Below are 13,901 nucleotides of genomic sequence, written 5' to 3'. Positions count from 1 at the left end.
AACACCTCCTTACACCCTGAGCAAGTGTGGGAAATAGAGATCTTGTGTGGGAGGGTGTAGCGTACCAGGGTTACTCTGCGTCGTCCATATGATCCTCGAGCAACACACACACACCAATCAACAGTTGACGTGGGAAGGTGTTTACACCTGTGGCTGGCAGGTCCGCTGTGGGGGAGGGGACGCCGGGGGGACAACCACAACCCCACCTCCCCCCTTCCCAGAGTCACCCACACCGTGAGGGTGTCCCCTCCCGAAGCGCGACGACCATTTACCACGACGGTACGACCCTTAAACACGACGGTACGACATTTGACGACCCTTATTCTGTGGTAGCAACACAATTACTCCCTCCCCCCCTCTCTCTCTCTCTCTCTCTCTCTCTCTCTCTCTCTCTCTCTCTCTCTCTCTCTCTCTCTCTCTCTCTCTCTCTCAGCGTCGCCTTAAGCCTTGAGCCTCGAGCAACACAACAGTAGAGCGTAAGAACCACGCCAGGAAGGCCAAGAATCCTTGTACACCACCAGAGACGCCACTTGACTTTTCCAAGCCTATATTCTTTTTTAATGCTCATGGAAAAGGCGTTGAAGGAAACGCGTGAGAGGCCCGGCGAGCGAGAGGCGGGGAGTGGGTCTAGTGAAAGGTGAAGTGTGTGAGCTATTGTCGCGTGAGGCAGGTGAGGGACTCAACAACTTCTTGAAGCCTCGTCGTCTTCTCGTTATGTTGTTACCAGCACCAAGATATCCTGGCCTGCTCACCTCACACTTGAGATGGTGCCCACCTCCGCCGCCAGCCTGACGGTGTAATGGTTGTTGTGCTTAGAGCACAGGCAGTTGCTCCCGTGCGCTCTCATCATCCCCAGCTCACTCTTACAGACGTGAAGGTCACTCGCTCAGACCATCAGAGCTGCCGTCAGTGGGGTAACCTGACCTTGACCCTTCCTGTGACGGTACCCCTGAGCCTTCCTGTGACGGTACCCCTGTGATGGTACCCCTGAACCTTCCTGTGACGGTACCCATGTGACGGTACCCCTGAACCTTCCTGTGACGGTACCCCTGAGCCTTCCTGTGACGGTACCCCTGAGCCTTCCTGTGACGGTACCCCTGAAGGTGTGGGTCGGGTCATTAGCTGGTGGTGGTGGTGTTGGTTACCGAGCTGGGTTGTGCGTCTGTCTGTCTGTGTGTCGTCACCATCTTGAGTCCCCCACCCCTAAGTCAGCCAGGCTGGCCGACCCTGCCAACTGCCACTGGTGACGCGGACCGGCGCACTGTACACTGCTCTGATTATGATGTTGGCTTCGACGGGTCTGTGGCTAGGTCACGTCCTCCAAGTAACTGAAGTGTCTCTCTCTCTCTCTCTCTCTCTCTCTCTCTCTCTCTCTCTCTCTCTCTCTCTCTCTCTCTGCACTGATATATGTGTTATTTATTTTTCCCTTTTTAAGTTTAACTTTTTTCGTGACATACTTGGCAGCCTTCATCCACCACCCTTCCCTGTTCTTCTCTACAATATGTTCACCACATGTGTCTCGTTCATCCTGTCAACATTAACATCTGATAATCTGATTATGATCATTTTCACACATTTTCGTGTTCATTCATCGTTTACTGTTCCCGTGGCTTAGTGCTCCTGTAGTGCGTCATCCACCTACCCTTGGCTGTGTATTCCTCCCGTCCTGAGCTTGTATGGGCCTCACGTAAAGCGACTCCTGCAGCAGGAATGCAGTATCTCTCCTCACAGGATTTCGCCTCGTGCTTCCTTGTTAGGTATTCTGAGGAGGCTGGAGATGACCGGGGCTCCTGCCTCCTTCACCCGAAGGATGCCACAACCAGACGTTCACTCACACCTGGGAATATATATATATATATATATATATATATATATATATATATATATATATATATATATATATATATATATATATATATGTCTTTCTTTTTTTCTTTCAAACTATTCGCCATTTCCCGCATTAGCGAGATAGCGTTAAGAACAGAGAACTGGGCCTTTGAGGGAATATCCTCACCTGGCCCCCTTCTCTGTTCCTTCTTTTGGAAAATTAAACATCAGGATTGTCATTTTGACTAAGGTATTGAAAATTTACGATTAAGTCACGCATACAGATTCCTGCAGCTTATTTCTTGCTGGATGATGTTGGTAGTGAGGCCTTCAGTCACTGTGTCTCATCTTCTGTATTGTGAATCTGTTCGGACTGAATTTCATCATCCATGTAACAGGCCAACTCTGAAGAGTGTCTGGGCCCTCTCGTAGGTGGATGCAGTATTCATCACTTTGTACTCCCCTCCTGACTTCGGCATCATCTGCAAACATGTATAAGTATGGATCTAATCCCTGGCAAATCATTTACGTAGAGTAAGAAGATCAGTGGTCACAGAAATCAGCTCTTCGGTACGCCCCCAGTGACTCAACCCATGTCGAAAAGGCCCCTCAGACATACGTCTTTTGTTCCCTTCCACTAAGGTAATTTTCTGTTCATCTAAGTAGTGTCCACCCTGTTTCAGCCTGAAGATCCAGTCGTATAGTGTCAAATGCTTTCAGGCAATCCAGACACACACAGTCCACCCGTCCCTCTACTGTCCATCTCTCAGTTTCTCTTGCCTGTCGTCGCTCACTTGCACTCAACAGTCCTTCATTTTGCTCGTTCTCATCCACAGTTGTCTTATGATCCAGGTGTTTCATCACCAAGTAAACCTCCACCAGTCACGACTGCCTTTCATATCACCTCGGAGTCACCACCCTGGACTTACGGTCGCCACCAGTTACTACTACCCCTGACCTCGGGGTCACTAAGAGGGGGTCAGGGTATTTGGTGTCACGATACATCACCAGTGTCAGGCCGGCCGCCAGGGGTCGTGCGGTCCAGGAATTTTTGCATTTTGGAATAGCGGCGGTGCATTGTTGATCCTACCATCAATCTCAGCCATCTCCCTCCTGCTCGCCCCCCCCCCCCCCCCCTTCCCTCTCCCTCCTCTCCTCCACTCACTCGCCTCCTCCTGCCGCCGTCCACCACAAACTCCATCATTCAGCAACATTAAGAACTGTTTTCAACACCGATCAAAATCTGATCATATTGCCGTGTGTCTGACAGCGACTCACTGTCTTAGAATACGTGTCCGAGTAGACAGGTAGGGAAGATTATGTGTCCTGGTAGACATGTAGGGAAGATTATGTGTCCTGGTAGACAGGTAGGGAAGATTATGTGTCCTGGTAGACAGGTAGGGAAGATTATGAGTCCTGGTAGACAGGTAGGGAAGATCATGTGTCCTGGTAGACAGGTAGGGAAGATCATGTGTCCTGGTAGACAGGTAGGGAAGATCATGTGTCCTGGTAGACAGGTAGGGAAGCTTGTGTGTCTATAGGCTTGGTATGAAGATTAGGTAAGGTCAGGATTAAAGAAATCATCATTATTAATAAGGTGGTCAGCTATATATTGATCTGGTCAGAGAAGATTAATTACGTAGTTAGCTATAGATTGATCAGATCAAAGAAGAATGATTAGGTAGTTAGCCTATTTTTATATTTCGTATTTTTGTGAGGGTGATACATTTTCTCGTAAACCTCAGTATATGGACTATTTTTCATGCTGAATTTGAACCTGGGGTTGAAATATATGTTGGGGGGCGACGTTAATACCTATAAATATATTAAATATTACTCGTTTAGAAATTGTTGTGATTATTGTGTTCGTATTCACTGGAACCTGTGGCATTAGGGAAGTAGTATGAGAATCTTTCCGTGATTCTTTTGTTTATAGAATTGTTTTTATCTGTTACAGATGAGTGGATGTCAGAAGACACTGGGGATAAATAAAGCACTTGATTCGTGCCTTTTGGTTTACTGAAGATGGTTCATTAAACCGAAACGGAAGATCTTTGAGTACGAAGGTACGACCCTCGAGCACGACGGTACGATCCTTGAGTACGACGGTACGACCCCTGAATACTACGGTACGACCCCAGCAACACGACGATACGACCGTTCAGCACGACGGTAAGGCCCCTGAGCATGTAGGTACGACCCCTGAGCACGACGGTACGACCCTTGAACACGAATGTATTAGTTCATGGCTATGACAGTCGAACCTGTAACTTGACCTTCAGTGGTCGTACTGTTGTGTTCCAAGGATTAACTTGTTTTTTTTTTTTTAAATCGTCAAGATTTAATTCATTAGGAGACAGACTGGAGCGAGATAAACAATCAAAAATGATGAAGGTAATATTGGAGCCTACCTGTAACGGCTCTGTGTAGGTTTGGACTAGAAGGGACTCCGTGATTGGCTTCGTCAGCCACTTTTGGACCAATAGGGAAGCCCTGATTCCCTGATTGGCCTGATGAACGACATTACGGCCAATAAGAATCGTGATAACAGCCAGGACAACATGGATGTTGTCATCCTGCCCTTCCAGTAGTCTTGGTAATTACCTTTGTTCATCTACCTTACGTGAGGTCTTGTTCACCTTGTTTTTATTGTGTAGTTTGAAGTGTAATTATTGATGGATGCAGTACCATGTAACTCAATCGATTTTGCCGTTTTCTTTCTTGGAGTTTAGAAAATGATTGTGACTTCTGCCTATGGGAACTTGTAGTGGTGAGATTACCGCTTAGAACTATGGACTCACGAACGGGCCCGCCCGGGTTCGATTCCCACGTAGGCCCGGGATGCGACTGTATATATGTGCTCGAGTACTTCATTATGTTGGAATGATGTGTAGATGTAAGAGTTTGAATCATTGATGTTACAGTCTTAAGTGTGTAGTTGTGTACCCACACACACACACGAGTGATGATGACAGCGTGGCCCCGGGCTCACTGTGAGAAGGGTGGTAAGTAAAGAACCACATCACAATTTCCACCATCGGCCGCCCCCCCCCAAAAAAAAATCCCAAAGCCTTTGTAGTTGGTGAGGTAATCTCTCGTGTGTCCAACACTTAGGCGAGAAAACCCGAAGATTGCTTCCCGGGCTTCTTATGGCGCCAGCTACGGATATGACCAAGTCCTGCACACACACTTTGATCACGGACCAAATGGTTTAGTGAGGTGCGCGTCCTGGTGGCTGGCTGTGGTCCTGGTGGCTGGCTGTGGCCGGGGTCCTGGTGGCTGGCTGTGGCTGGGGTCCTGGTGACTGGCTGTGGCCGGGGTCCTGGTGGCTGGCTGTGGCTGGGGTCTTGGTGGCTGGCTGGGGTCCTGGTGACTGGCTGTGGCTGGGGTCCTGGTGGCTGGCTGTGGCCGGGGTCCTGGTGGCTGGCTGTGGCTGGGGTCTTGGTGGCTGGCTGGGGTCCTGGTGGCTGGCTGTGGCCGGGGTCCTGGTGGCTGGCTGTGGCTGGGGTCTTGGTGGCTGGCTGGGGTCCTGGTGACTGGCTGTGGCTGTGGTCCTGGTGGCTGGCTGTGGCCGGGGTCCTGGTGGCTGGCTGTGGCCGGGGTCCTGGTGGCTGGCTGTGGCCGGGGTCCTGGTGGCTGGCTGTGGCTGGGGTCCTGGTGGCTGGCTGTGGCCGGGGTCCTGGTGGCTGGCTGTGGCCGGGGTCCTGGTGGCTGGCTGTGGCTGGGGTCCTGGTGGCTGGCTGTGGCTGGGGTCCTGGTGGCTGGCTGTGGCCGGGGGCCTGGTGGCTGGCTGTGGCTGGGGTCCTGGTGGTTGGCTGTGGCTGGGGGCCTGGTGGCTGGCTGTGGCCGGGGTCCTGGTGGCTGGCTGTGGCTGGGGTCCTGGTGGCTGGCTGTGGCTGGGGTCCTGGTGGCTGGCTGTGGCTGGGAGCCTGGTGGCTGGCTGTGGCTGGGGTCTTAGCGTTGATGGCGTCTCGTGGCGTGGTAATAGGAAGGGCAGCCATGCGTGCACAATATATCGCATCATAACATACATAAAACATCAGGAGAGGAACCTTCATTTTTACTTCACGAAGAAGTCTTCGCTTTCTTCTTGTGCGACGGACGGTCAGACTCCAGCGGGTCTGGAAGGGCCTGCTCGCTGGGCAGGCTACCTCACAACCACCATCTCCGCGGGAGGGTGGCATCCTGCGATAATATCCACAATGATAATCGTAACATTTCAGAGGCTGGAGTAATGTTGGCTACGAGTCGTGCTTCACTTACCCCACGACACGGGTGATGGTCCTGTTAACTCCACCTCTACTGAGTACCTACTGGCCAGGATCCAGGGTTCGAATCCCAAATAAGGCAGTCAGCATACACCTAGGGTGTACGTGTATATATATATATATATATATATATATATATATATATATATATATACATTTTCCTCAGATTTTCAACTTCCTCAGATTTTAATGAAAATCTGTGTATAGATGTTATTCTACATGGTGATTAAGTATCTAGAGTCAAATGACTGAATTTCGTAATATTAAGCGTTTGATTAACACTTGGATTAATTATGATAATATTCATATGCTAATTACTCGACTGATTATACGAATTTTTAGGTTTTGACCACAGATTTATATTCACCATACTTAGAAGCATATATGTTATCCATTTATATGTATATATATATATATATATATATATATATATATATATATATATATATATATATATATATATACGCATAAGGTTAAGAGAGGAGACAATACGAGAGTAAAACTAGCTGCCGTACCACACAAACAGTTTTGGCACTCTGTATGAAATCAAGCGAGCGTCCTTGATGATAACAGCAGGTGCTGTTTGATCCAGACACAGTCTGTGTTGTGAGGAACACTTTTCTGTGCACATGAAAGGAAAGCCCTTGAGCGGAGGCTAGGCAGGGTTGGTGGTGGAGAGGCCCACGACAGCCCGAGCCCCACCACACACACACACACACACACACACACACACACACACACACCTGCTCACGACAGTGTAAGTGGAATTCTGTCAGAAGCCTTGAAGATTGAGCCGACCACCTGCATTGTGCTGTGCAGGTGGGCGGACACACCTGTGCTGCTCCCCCTCACCTCCACTGTGTGCGTGTGTGTGTGTGTGAATGTCACTGTGTATGGGAAGGTGAATCATGCTCCGGTCTTACCATTTGTTTCCAAGCCTCGCCTCATATGTTCCAGGCACGCCTCATATGTTCCAGGCACGCCTCATATGCTCCAGGCACGCCTCATGTGTTCCAGGCACGCCTCATATGTTCCAGGCACACCTCATATGTTCCAAGCACGCCTCATATGTTCCAGGCACGCCTCATATGTTCCAGGCACGCCTCATATGTTCCAGGCACGCCTCATATGTTCCAGGCACGCCTCATATGTTCCAGGCACGCCTCATGTGTTCCAAGCACGCCTCATATGTTCCAAGCACGCCTCATATGTTCCAGGCACGCCTTCCAGCCATAGCCCCTGTCCTCAGACAAGGATGGCTAGGTTCTATACTGTATTGTAAGTCTGAGTGGACGTACGTTATTTACCCAGGGAGAATGATAATGCCAGTCGTTGTTAAAAAATGATTTAGTTATGTTATTAAGCGTCCTGCATGTGGAGCTCAGTGGGGGCTCGAGACGAAAGCCTGTCCAGCTCGGGGCTTAATGTGAGCCCTGGACTCTTGTGGAAGGGGGGGGGAGGGGGAGGTAGCAGGCTGTTTGAAAGACGTGGTAAACTAAACTGTGGTAAACCAGTATGAGAATTTCTCCCTGCTTTATTGGCAAATGTCAACAGGACATACTTTAATGATTCGGTTATCATGGAAAAGTAATTAGAAAATAAAAGTAGATAGCAAGGCAAATTGATAGTTAGATGTGTTGATAATTAGAGAGATATGGGTTTTAAATTATTGGAGACTGAATATACTAGAACCATCCCTGAGAATGTATAGAAAACACGACGTGTGGGGCTTCTTAAACTGTTATCATTATTATCATTATTATCAGTTTTTACATGACTACATCTGCTATGAATTATATATATATATATATATATATATATATATATATATATATATATATATATATATATATATATATATATATATATATATATACTTTTGATATAGGTAGAACATGTGGCAGTTTTTATTTAAATTGGACTTCACCATTTTTTCTTTGTCACATTCAAGTTATATGGTTTTCATTCTTCGTTCAGAAAGAAGTTATAAAAACTTGATTCACCAGCGAAAACATTTGCAGACACATGAATGTGGCTTGTCTGCTGTTGAGCCACATAGCTGGTGCTGTGTGGCAGCTGGTGCAGCGGAGCCGCCTTACATACACATACCCCATCAACTTATGTACAAAATCGGGTGACCAGTTTGTTTTTTTTTTTTGCCTCGACTGCCGATCGTCCGATCATGGCCAGGCTGCCTCCCGATATTATGAACCTGGATAATGTCTGGTTATCGGCGGAATCTATAAGACATTTTCTTTTGATAAGTTTTTGGAAAACCATTGGTGTATAGCTGTGTATTTCAGTGTATTGATGTACACAGAACTGGCAGGTCATGTCAAGAGGTCATGACCCGACAGGTCAGGCCAGGTCGTGGATCGTGACCCGTCAGGTCAGGGGTCGGGAGCCCCCCTCCCGTCCTGGCAATTGTCTTAGTGAGTTGGTCTGTGTAGGGAAGCCTTTTATCACGTGGCAGCAGGCGAGGCCCGGGCCACGGTCTGAGCTGGATCATAATCCACGGGAACTCACTCCTCCACCCCCCGGGAACTCCTCCACTCCCGGGAACTCAAGCATCCCTGGGAAACTCTTACGATCCCAAGGACCTCCTTCATCCCTGGGAACTCCCGTGTCTCCAGGGAACTCCTGTATCCCGGGAACTCGTAATGTATCCCAGGCCGTGAGTGACCTGGATGTCTTGGGTTTTGACTCAGACTAGCAAATTAAGCGTTTCTTGTATGATTATTTTTTGTTCACATTGTCACCTTGTTAACGATGAGATAACAAGGTCATTAGTACGCATGAATGGTGATGAATTAGGAAATGTTCCCCCCCCTTCCCCCACCCGACTCGTGGAGGATTATGACAATTACAGATATAATAACCTTCATTACTGTCAGGTGATGACTACCCTAAGGGAGATTTGTTTATTTACCTGCTCTGTTATCAGGTTCATTCTTTCCATTTTACTCTCGTCCTGACTCTTATCGTTATATATATGCACAAGCCACTGGCTGGGCCACCGTCATAATGGCTCCGGACGATGATATGAGAGACATAGGACGGTCTTTGTGGCACCAACACCGCGGGGCAGGAGTCAACACTGGTATAACACTTGGAGTAAATATGGCAAAGTTTAGGTGTGTGCTATCAACATGGCCGGCTTTGTTATACTCTTGTTCAACATGGCCGGCATTGTAATGATGTTTTACGAGCTTGTGTGAATCTGAGCAGGACGGTACGACCCTTCGTTGTGATGGCCCGACCTTTGACCTTACCCATGAGAGCCAGGTCAATGATCGTACCGTGGTGTGCATAGGAGTCAAACACTTTACGAGTGTACATGCGTTCTGCGGGTGAGAACAGCTCCTGAGAACAATAACTTGGACCTTTAATGAGGACCTGAGCTGTGAATCGTTATATGTGAGGGCAGGAACATGGCGGTATGAGGGGTCCATGAGAACTGTGAGGGAGTGAGCGGACGATGAGAGAGTCATCAACCGCTTTGTTCATGACCTGTGATCGTGGCGGCCACGCCTGTACCTATATGTGTGGGTGTCAACACCCCAGACACACACCTCTTCCCCCTCTTGACGTCACAACCCCCCCCCCCCCCCCCCCCCATACTGACGTCACACTCAGAGCTCTGCTTACGTCTTACGTAGCGTCCTGGGCCGTCCCTGTGTGGCATGTGATCTGACGCATATATATATATATATATATATATATATATATATATATATATATATATATATATATATATATATATATATATATGTTTGTTTGTGTGTGTGTTTTTGTGTGTGTGTTTTTTTTTTTTTTTGTGTGTGTGTGTGTGTGTGTGTGTGTGTGGCAGATACCACAACGGTGATGAGTTCTTATTATGAAAAGTTGGAGGATCTCGATGAGTGAATTTATTATACTTCAGTTCTACAGACAATTATATGCATTGATTTGTTAACTTTATTAAAGATATAAGAATAATCAACAGTGGTACAGCAGTCTTATCATGGTATGATACTGCTCTTCTATAAAGCCACAGAGTATTATAGGCCACATAAGACTCGGAGAACAGGACTCCATAACACAGGCTTGAAGCCTTTCATATAGATGACTCTTAATCTATTATGCTCTGTAATCAATTAGCCTCTCCACTGGTGGTCACTAACCTCGCATTTAAAGGTGCATTGAGGCCTTATACCTGGTTTCCTCCACCGTCTTGGCCACGTCAGCATACGGTGGATCGTTTGCCGCGTCTTTGTGGGAGGCGATCTCCTCCAGCTCGTATGCTATCTCCTCCACCCTCTTACTGGCCTGGGCAGTGCAGACGGGGTCACAGTGATCCCTGGTCACACACCGCCCCTTACCCTCGTCCATCACCATGCCAGCCTTGCACTCGAAGTGGAGTTCCGTCGAGGCAAGACCTTTCTCGAGACAGATGTAGAAACTTTGACAGTCTAAAGGATCAGGGATCTGGATGTTGCCCTCCATGCAGTAAGGGACGCAGGTCTCCCTGCAGCAGGCGCCGTCGCTCTCCACGCAGTACCGACCGTTGAAGTAAGGCCTGTCGGAGGGGCAGAAGAAAGGCCCGTGCTTCTGATCCGTCTCACAGAGGTAGTAGGCTGAGCAGTCGAAGGGATTTGTGAGGAGGTCGTTGTCTCCGCCACACTCGTAGTGGCAGGTGCTGGTGGTGGTGGTGGTGCAGGAAGGTGTGCAGCCATCGTCAGGCACACAGTCGTTATGTGTGGGGTCAAACTTGTGGTCACGGGGGCACCTGAGGACGTGGTCTGTGGGCCTGCCGCCCCACATGCAGATGTAGTACTGGTGGCAGTCGGTAGGGTCCACAGTCCACTCATGCGCTTCCTTACCGGTACAATCAGGCTTACAGGAGGGGTTCTGCCCCGCCGCCAAGCCTGCACACACTGCCTGTAGGAAGGACACAGCCCGTGTTACACGTCATGACCCACACACACACACACACACACACACACACAGACACGCTCGTCATGCGTCGCGAACCACACACATACTACGCATCATGAGCCATATACGTCACAAGTCATGAGGGACGCCTGTCACACGTCTGTCACAAGTCATGAGGAACAGTAACGTCACAATATTGCTGTACTGGCAGCAGTGGCTGGTCTGTGTCTCGTGTATGTACGTATGACGTGGGTGTGAAAGGTGTATGAGAGGTGTGGCCTACACGTGAGGGGTGTGTACACAGCACACTCGTGTAGGATGGACAGACATGTGAGCAGTGGGAAATATATGTATGTATGTATGGTGTGTGTATGTGTTGCGTGTTTTGTGCAGTGCTGTGTTTGTGTTGTGTGAGGGAAGTGGGGGGGGGGGGGAGTGTAGGGTGGTGTATGTATGTGGGTTACCTTATCTTAGACACAGTAGCCCAAGCAGGGATGTCATGACGCCAGTTACGGTAACAATAACCGAGGACATGAAAAATGTGTAAGAGACTTCGATGTTGTCATTCATAGATCATGTGTACATTGTTAGGTCCATAGATCATGTGTACATTGTTAGATCCATAGATCATGTGTACATTGTTAGGTCCATAGATCATGTGTACATTGTTAGGTCCATAGATCATGTGTACATTGTTAGGTCCATAGATCATGTGTACATTGTTAGGTCCATAGATCATGTGTACATTGTTAGGTCCATAGATCATGTGTACATTGTTAGATCCGTAGATATGACCTGTGTGGGAGGTCGAGGAAAAAGCGTGAAATTGTGTCGAGTAAGAAGCTTGGTGAGAGGCTGCAGGTGAGTGTGCAGGGAGAGAAAGGAGGGAGAGGTGAGAGTAACAAGTACACAGACCGGTGTGCCAAGCGAAGTGAATGGAAGAAAAGATCAAAGTAACTGGGGAGAGAGAGAGGCAAGAAAGACGAACAGGAATTGGGGAGAAAAACTCCGAAATATGCTCTTGAGGTGTGAGGGGAGAGGCCAGGGGGAGGCTGAGGAGAGGGAGGAGGCAAAGAAGGGCTGGGGGAGAGGCAGTAGGGGAAGTGAAGGCTTGAGGACGACCTCTCACATGTGCACGTGGCAACAAGAATTCACAAGATTGCTTCTGTTCAACTTCATGAATATCGTCCTCTCACTAGATATTCTTCTCTCACTAGATATTCTGCTCTCACTAGACATTCTGCTCTCACTAGACATTCTGCTCTCACTAGACATTCTGCTCTCACTAGACATTCTGCTCTCACTAGACATTCTTCTCTCACTAGATATTCTTCTTTCACTAGATATTCTTCTCTCACTAGTTATTCTTCTCTCTAGATATTCTTCTCTCACTAGATATTCTTCTCTCACTAGATATTTCTACAGACTTTCTGGGACCTGAAGACCTTATCCATGCGATATACTTCCGCCACCACTGTACCTGCGCTGTCACATACTCTCCCTACCACCATGCCTTCTCTCTCATACTCTCCACTGCTGTACCTGCTCTCACACACCCTCTGGTTACATCATGTACTTCATTAGCCTCTCCCAGCTTGATGTCTCTCACTAGTTGATTTAGTAGGTACTTCAGTTTCCCCTTCCCCAGCAGGGTTCACATTTCCCCCTCACCCTACTCCACCCCATCAACTCTTCCAATCACCCCATCCATGCCCCCATCTGCTTCCCAGGAGACACCCCAGGATTCTACCCTGCCAGTGAGGGGGGAGGGGGGGGGGGGTTGGTCATCATCACCGCCAGCTCCCCTCGTTAGGGTAGCCAGGGATGGTTGTTCAGGGAAGACCTGACACACTCCCTCGGCTGTGTCACTTCCCCAGCTGTGCAACTTCACTAGTGAGTAAATGTGTGGTGAGGACAGGACACAGGTGTGTGGTGAGGACAGGACACAGGTGTGTGGTGGGGACAGGACACGGGTGTGTGGTGAGGACAGGACACGGGTGTGTGGTGAGGACAGGACACGGGTGTGTGGTGAGGACAGGACACAGGTGTGTGGTGGGGACAGGACACAGGTGTGTGGTGAGGACAGGACACGGGTGTGTGGTGAGGACAGGACACGGGTGTGTAGTGAGGACAGGACACAGGTGTGTGGTGGGGACAGGACACAGGTGTGTGGTGATGACAGGACACAAGTGTGTGGTGAGGACAGGACACAGGTGTGTGGTGGGGACAGGACACAGGTGTGTGGTGAGGACAGGACACAGGTGTGTGGTGATGACAGGACACGGGTGTGTGGTGAGGACAGGACACAGGTGTGTGGTGAGGACAGGACACAGGTGTGTGGTGGGGACAGGACACAGAACCTACTACCATCAGGCACCACCGGCCTGTCAGTAGACCCACCAGCCATAGTAGCGGTAGACGTCGGTCCATAACCACGAAGATGGCGTCTCTTGTCTCTTGCAAGGTAGATGGTCACTAGGGTAGATGGTGGCCAGGTGAGAGCGGCTGAGCCAATGTGGGCAGGTACAGGTGAAGGTGGCTGTGTATGAAGCTGCTGCAATGATAAGTGTCTGTTTGACAGGGGTGTGTGTGTGTGCTGCTGATGATAGCGGCTTATCTCTGTTGTGTGGTCGGAGATCACCACAGGTGTGTGTGTGTGTGTGTGTGTGTGTGTGTGTGTGTGTGTGTGTGTGTTGAGGATTCACTGCGCCAGAAGCCATTCTTCAGTGTAAAGTTCTGCACGCTGGTCGCCTGAAGGACCGTATCTCTGTGTTTTAACTCGTTATCTTCACACACCCACCTGTGCCGCCCTGGATGCTGACGTCATACGTTAGCTCACGGAGACAATGGTGCTTGTATGTTATCGCTGTCTGGGGTTGCCCTTTCCTG

The 13,901-nt window shown here is 49.0% G+C and overlaps 1 protein-coding gene across 1 annotated transcript; it reads right to left on the bottom strand.

Moving 5' to 3' along the window:
- Positions 1-9,988: 9,988 nt before the first annotated feature.
- On the bottom strand, positions 9,989-13,583 carry LOC139746146 (uncharacterized). The gene is made up of 2 exons (XM_071657010.1): positions 13,413-13,583; positions 9,989-11,015 (listed from the first exon to the last, which is right to left on the bottom strand). The coding sequence occupies exons 1-2, from the start codon at positions 13,440-13,442 to the stop codon at positions 10,266-10,268; spliced, it is 780 nt and encodes a 259-aa protein (XP_071513111.1). The 5' UTR covers positions 13,443-13,583; the 3' UTR covers positions 9,989-10,265.
- Positions 13,584-13,901: the final 318 nt, after the last annotated feature.

Source organism: Panulirus ornatus, chromosome 64 (assembly GCF_036320965.1).
Source record: "Panulirus ornatus isolate Po-2019 chromosome 64, ASM3632096v1, whole genome shotgun sequence".
NCBI lineage: Eukaryota > Metazoa > Arthropoda > Malacostraca > Decapoda > Palinuridae > Panulirus > Panulirus ornatus.
The sequence above is the reverse complement of the archived record's forward strand: the minus strand, read 5'-3'. Positions and strand labels throughout refer to the sequence as shown.

Excerpts from the sequence above, each read along its gene's own strand:
- LOC139746146 (XM_071657010.1), bottom strand. The coding sequence starts at position 13,442 with ATGGACCGACGTCTACCGCTACTATGGCTG. Across the intron at positions 11,016-13,412 it reads GTCTACCGCTACTATGGCTG|GCAGTGTGTGCAGGCTTGGC; the intron begins GTGGGTCTACTG and ends TCCTTCCTACAG.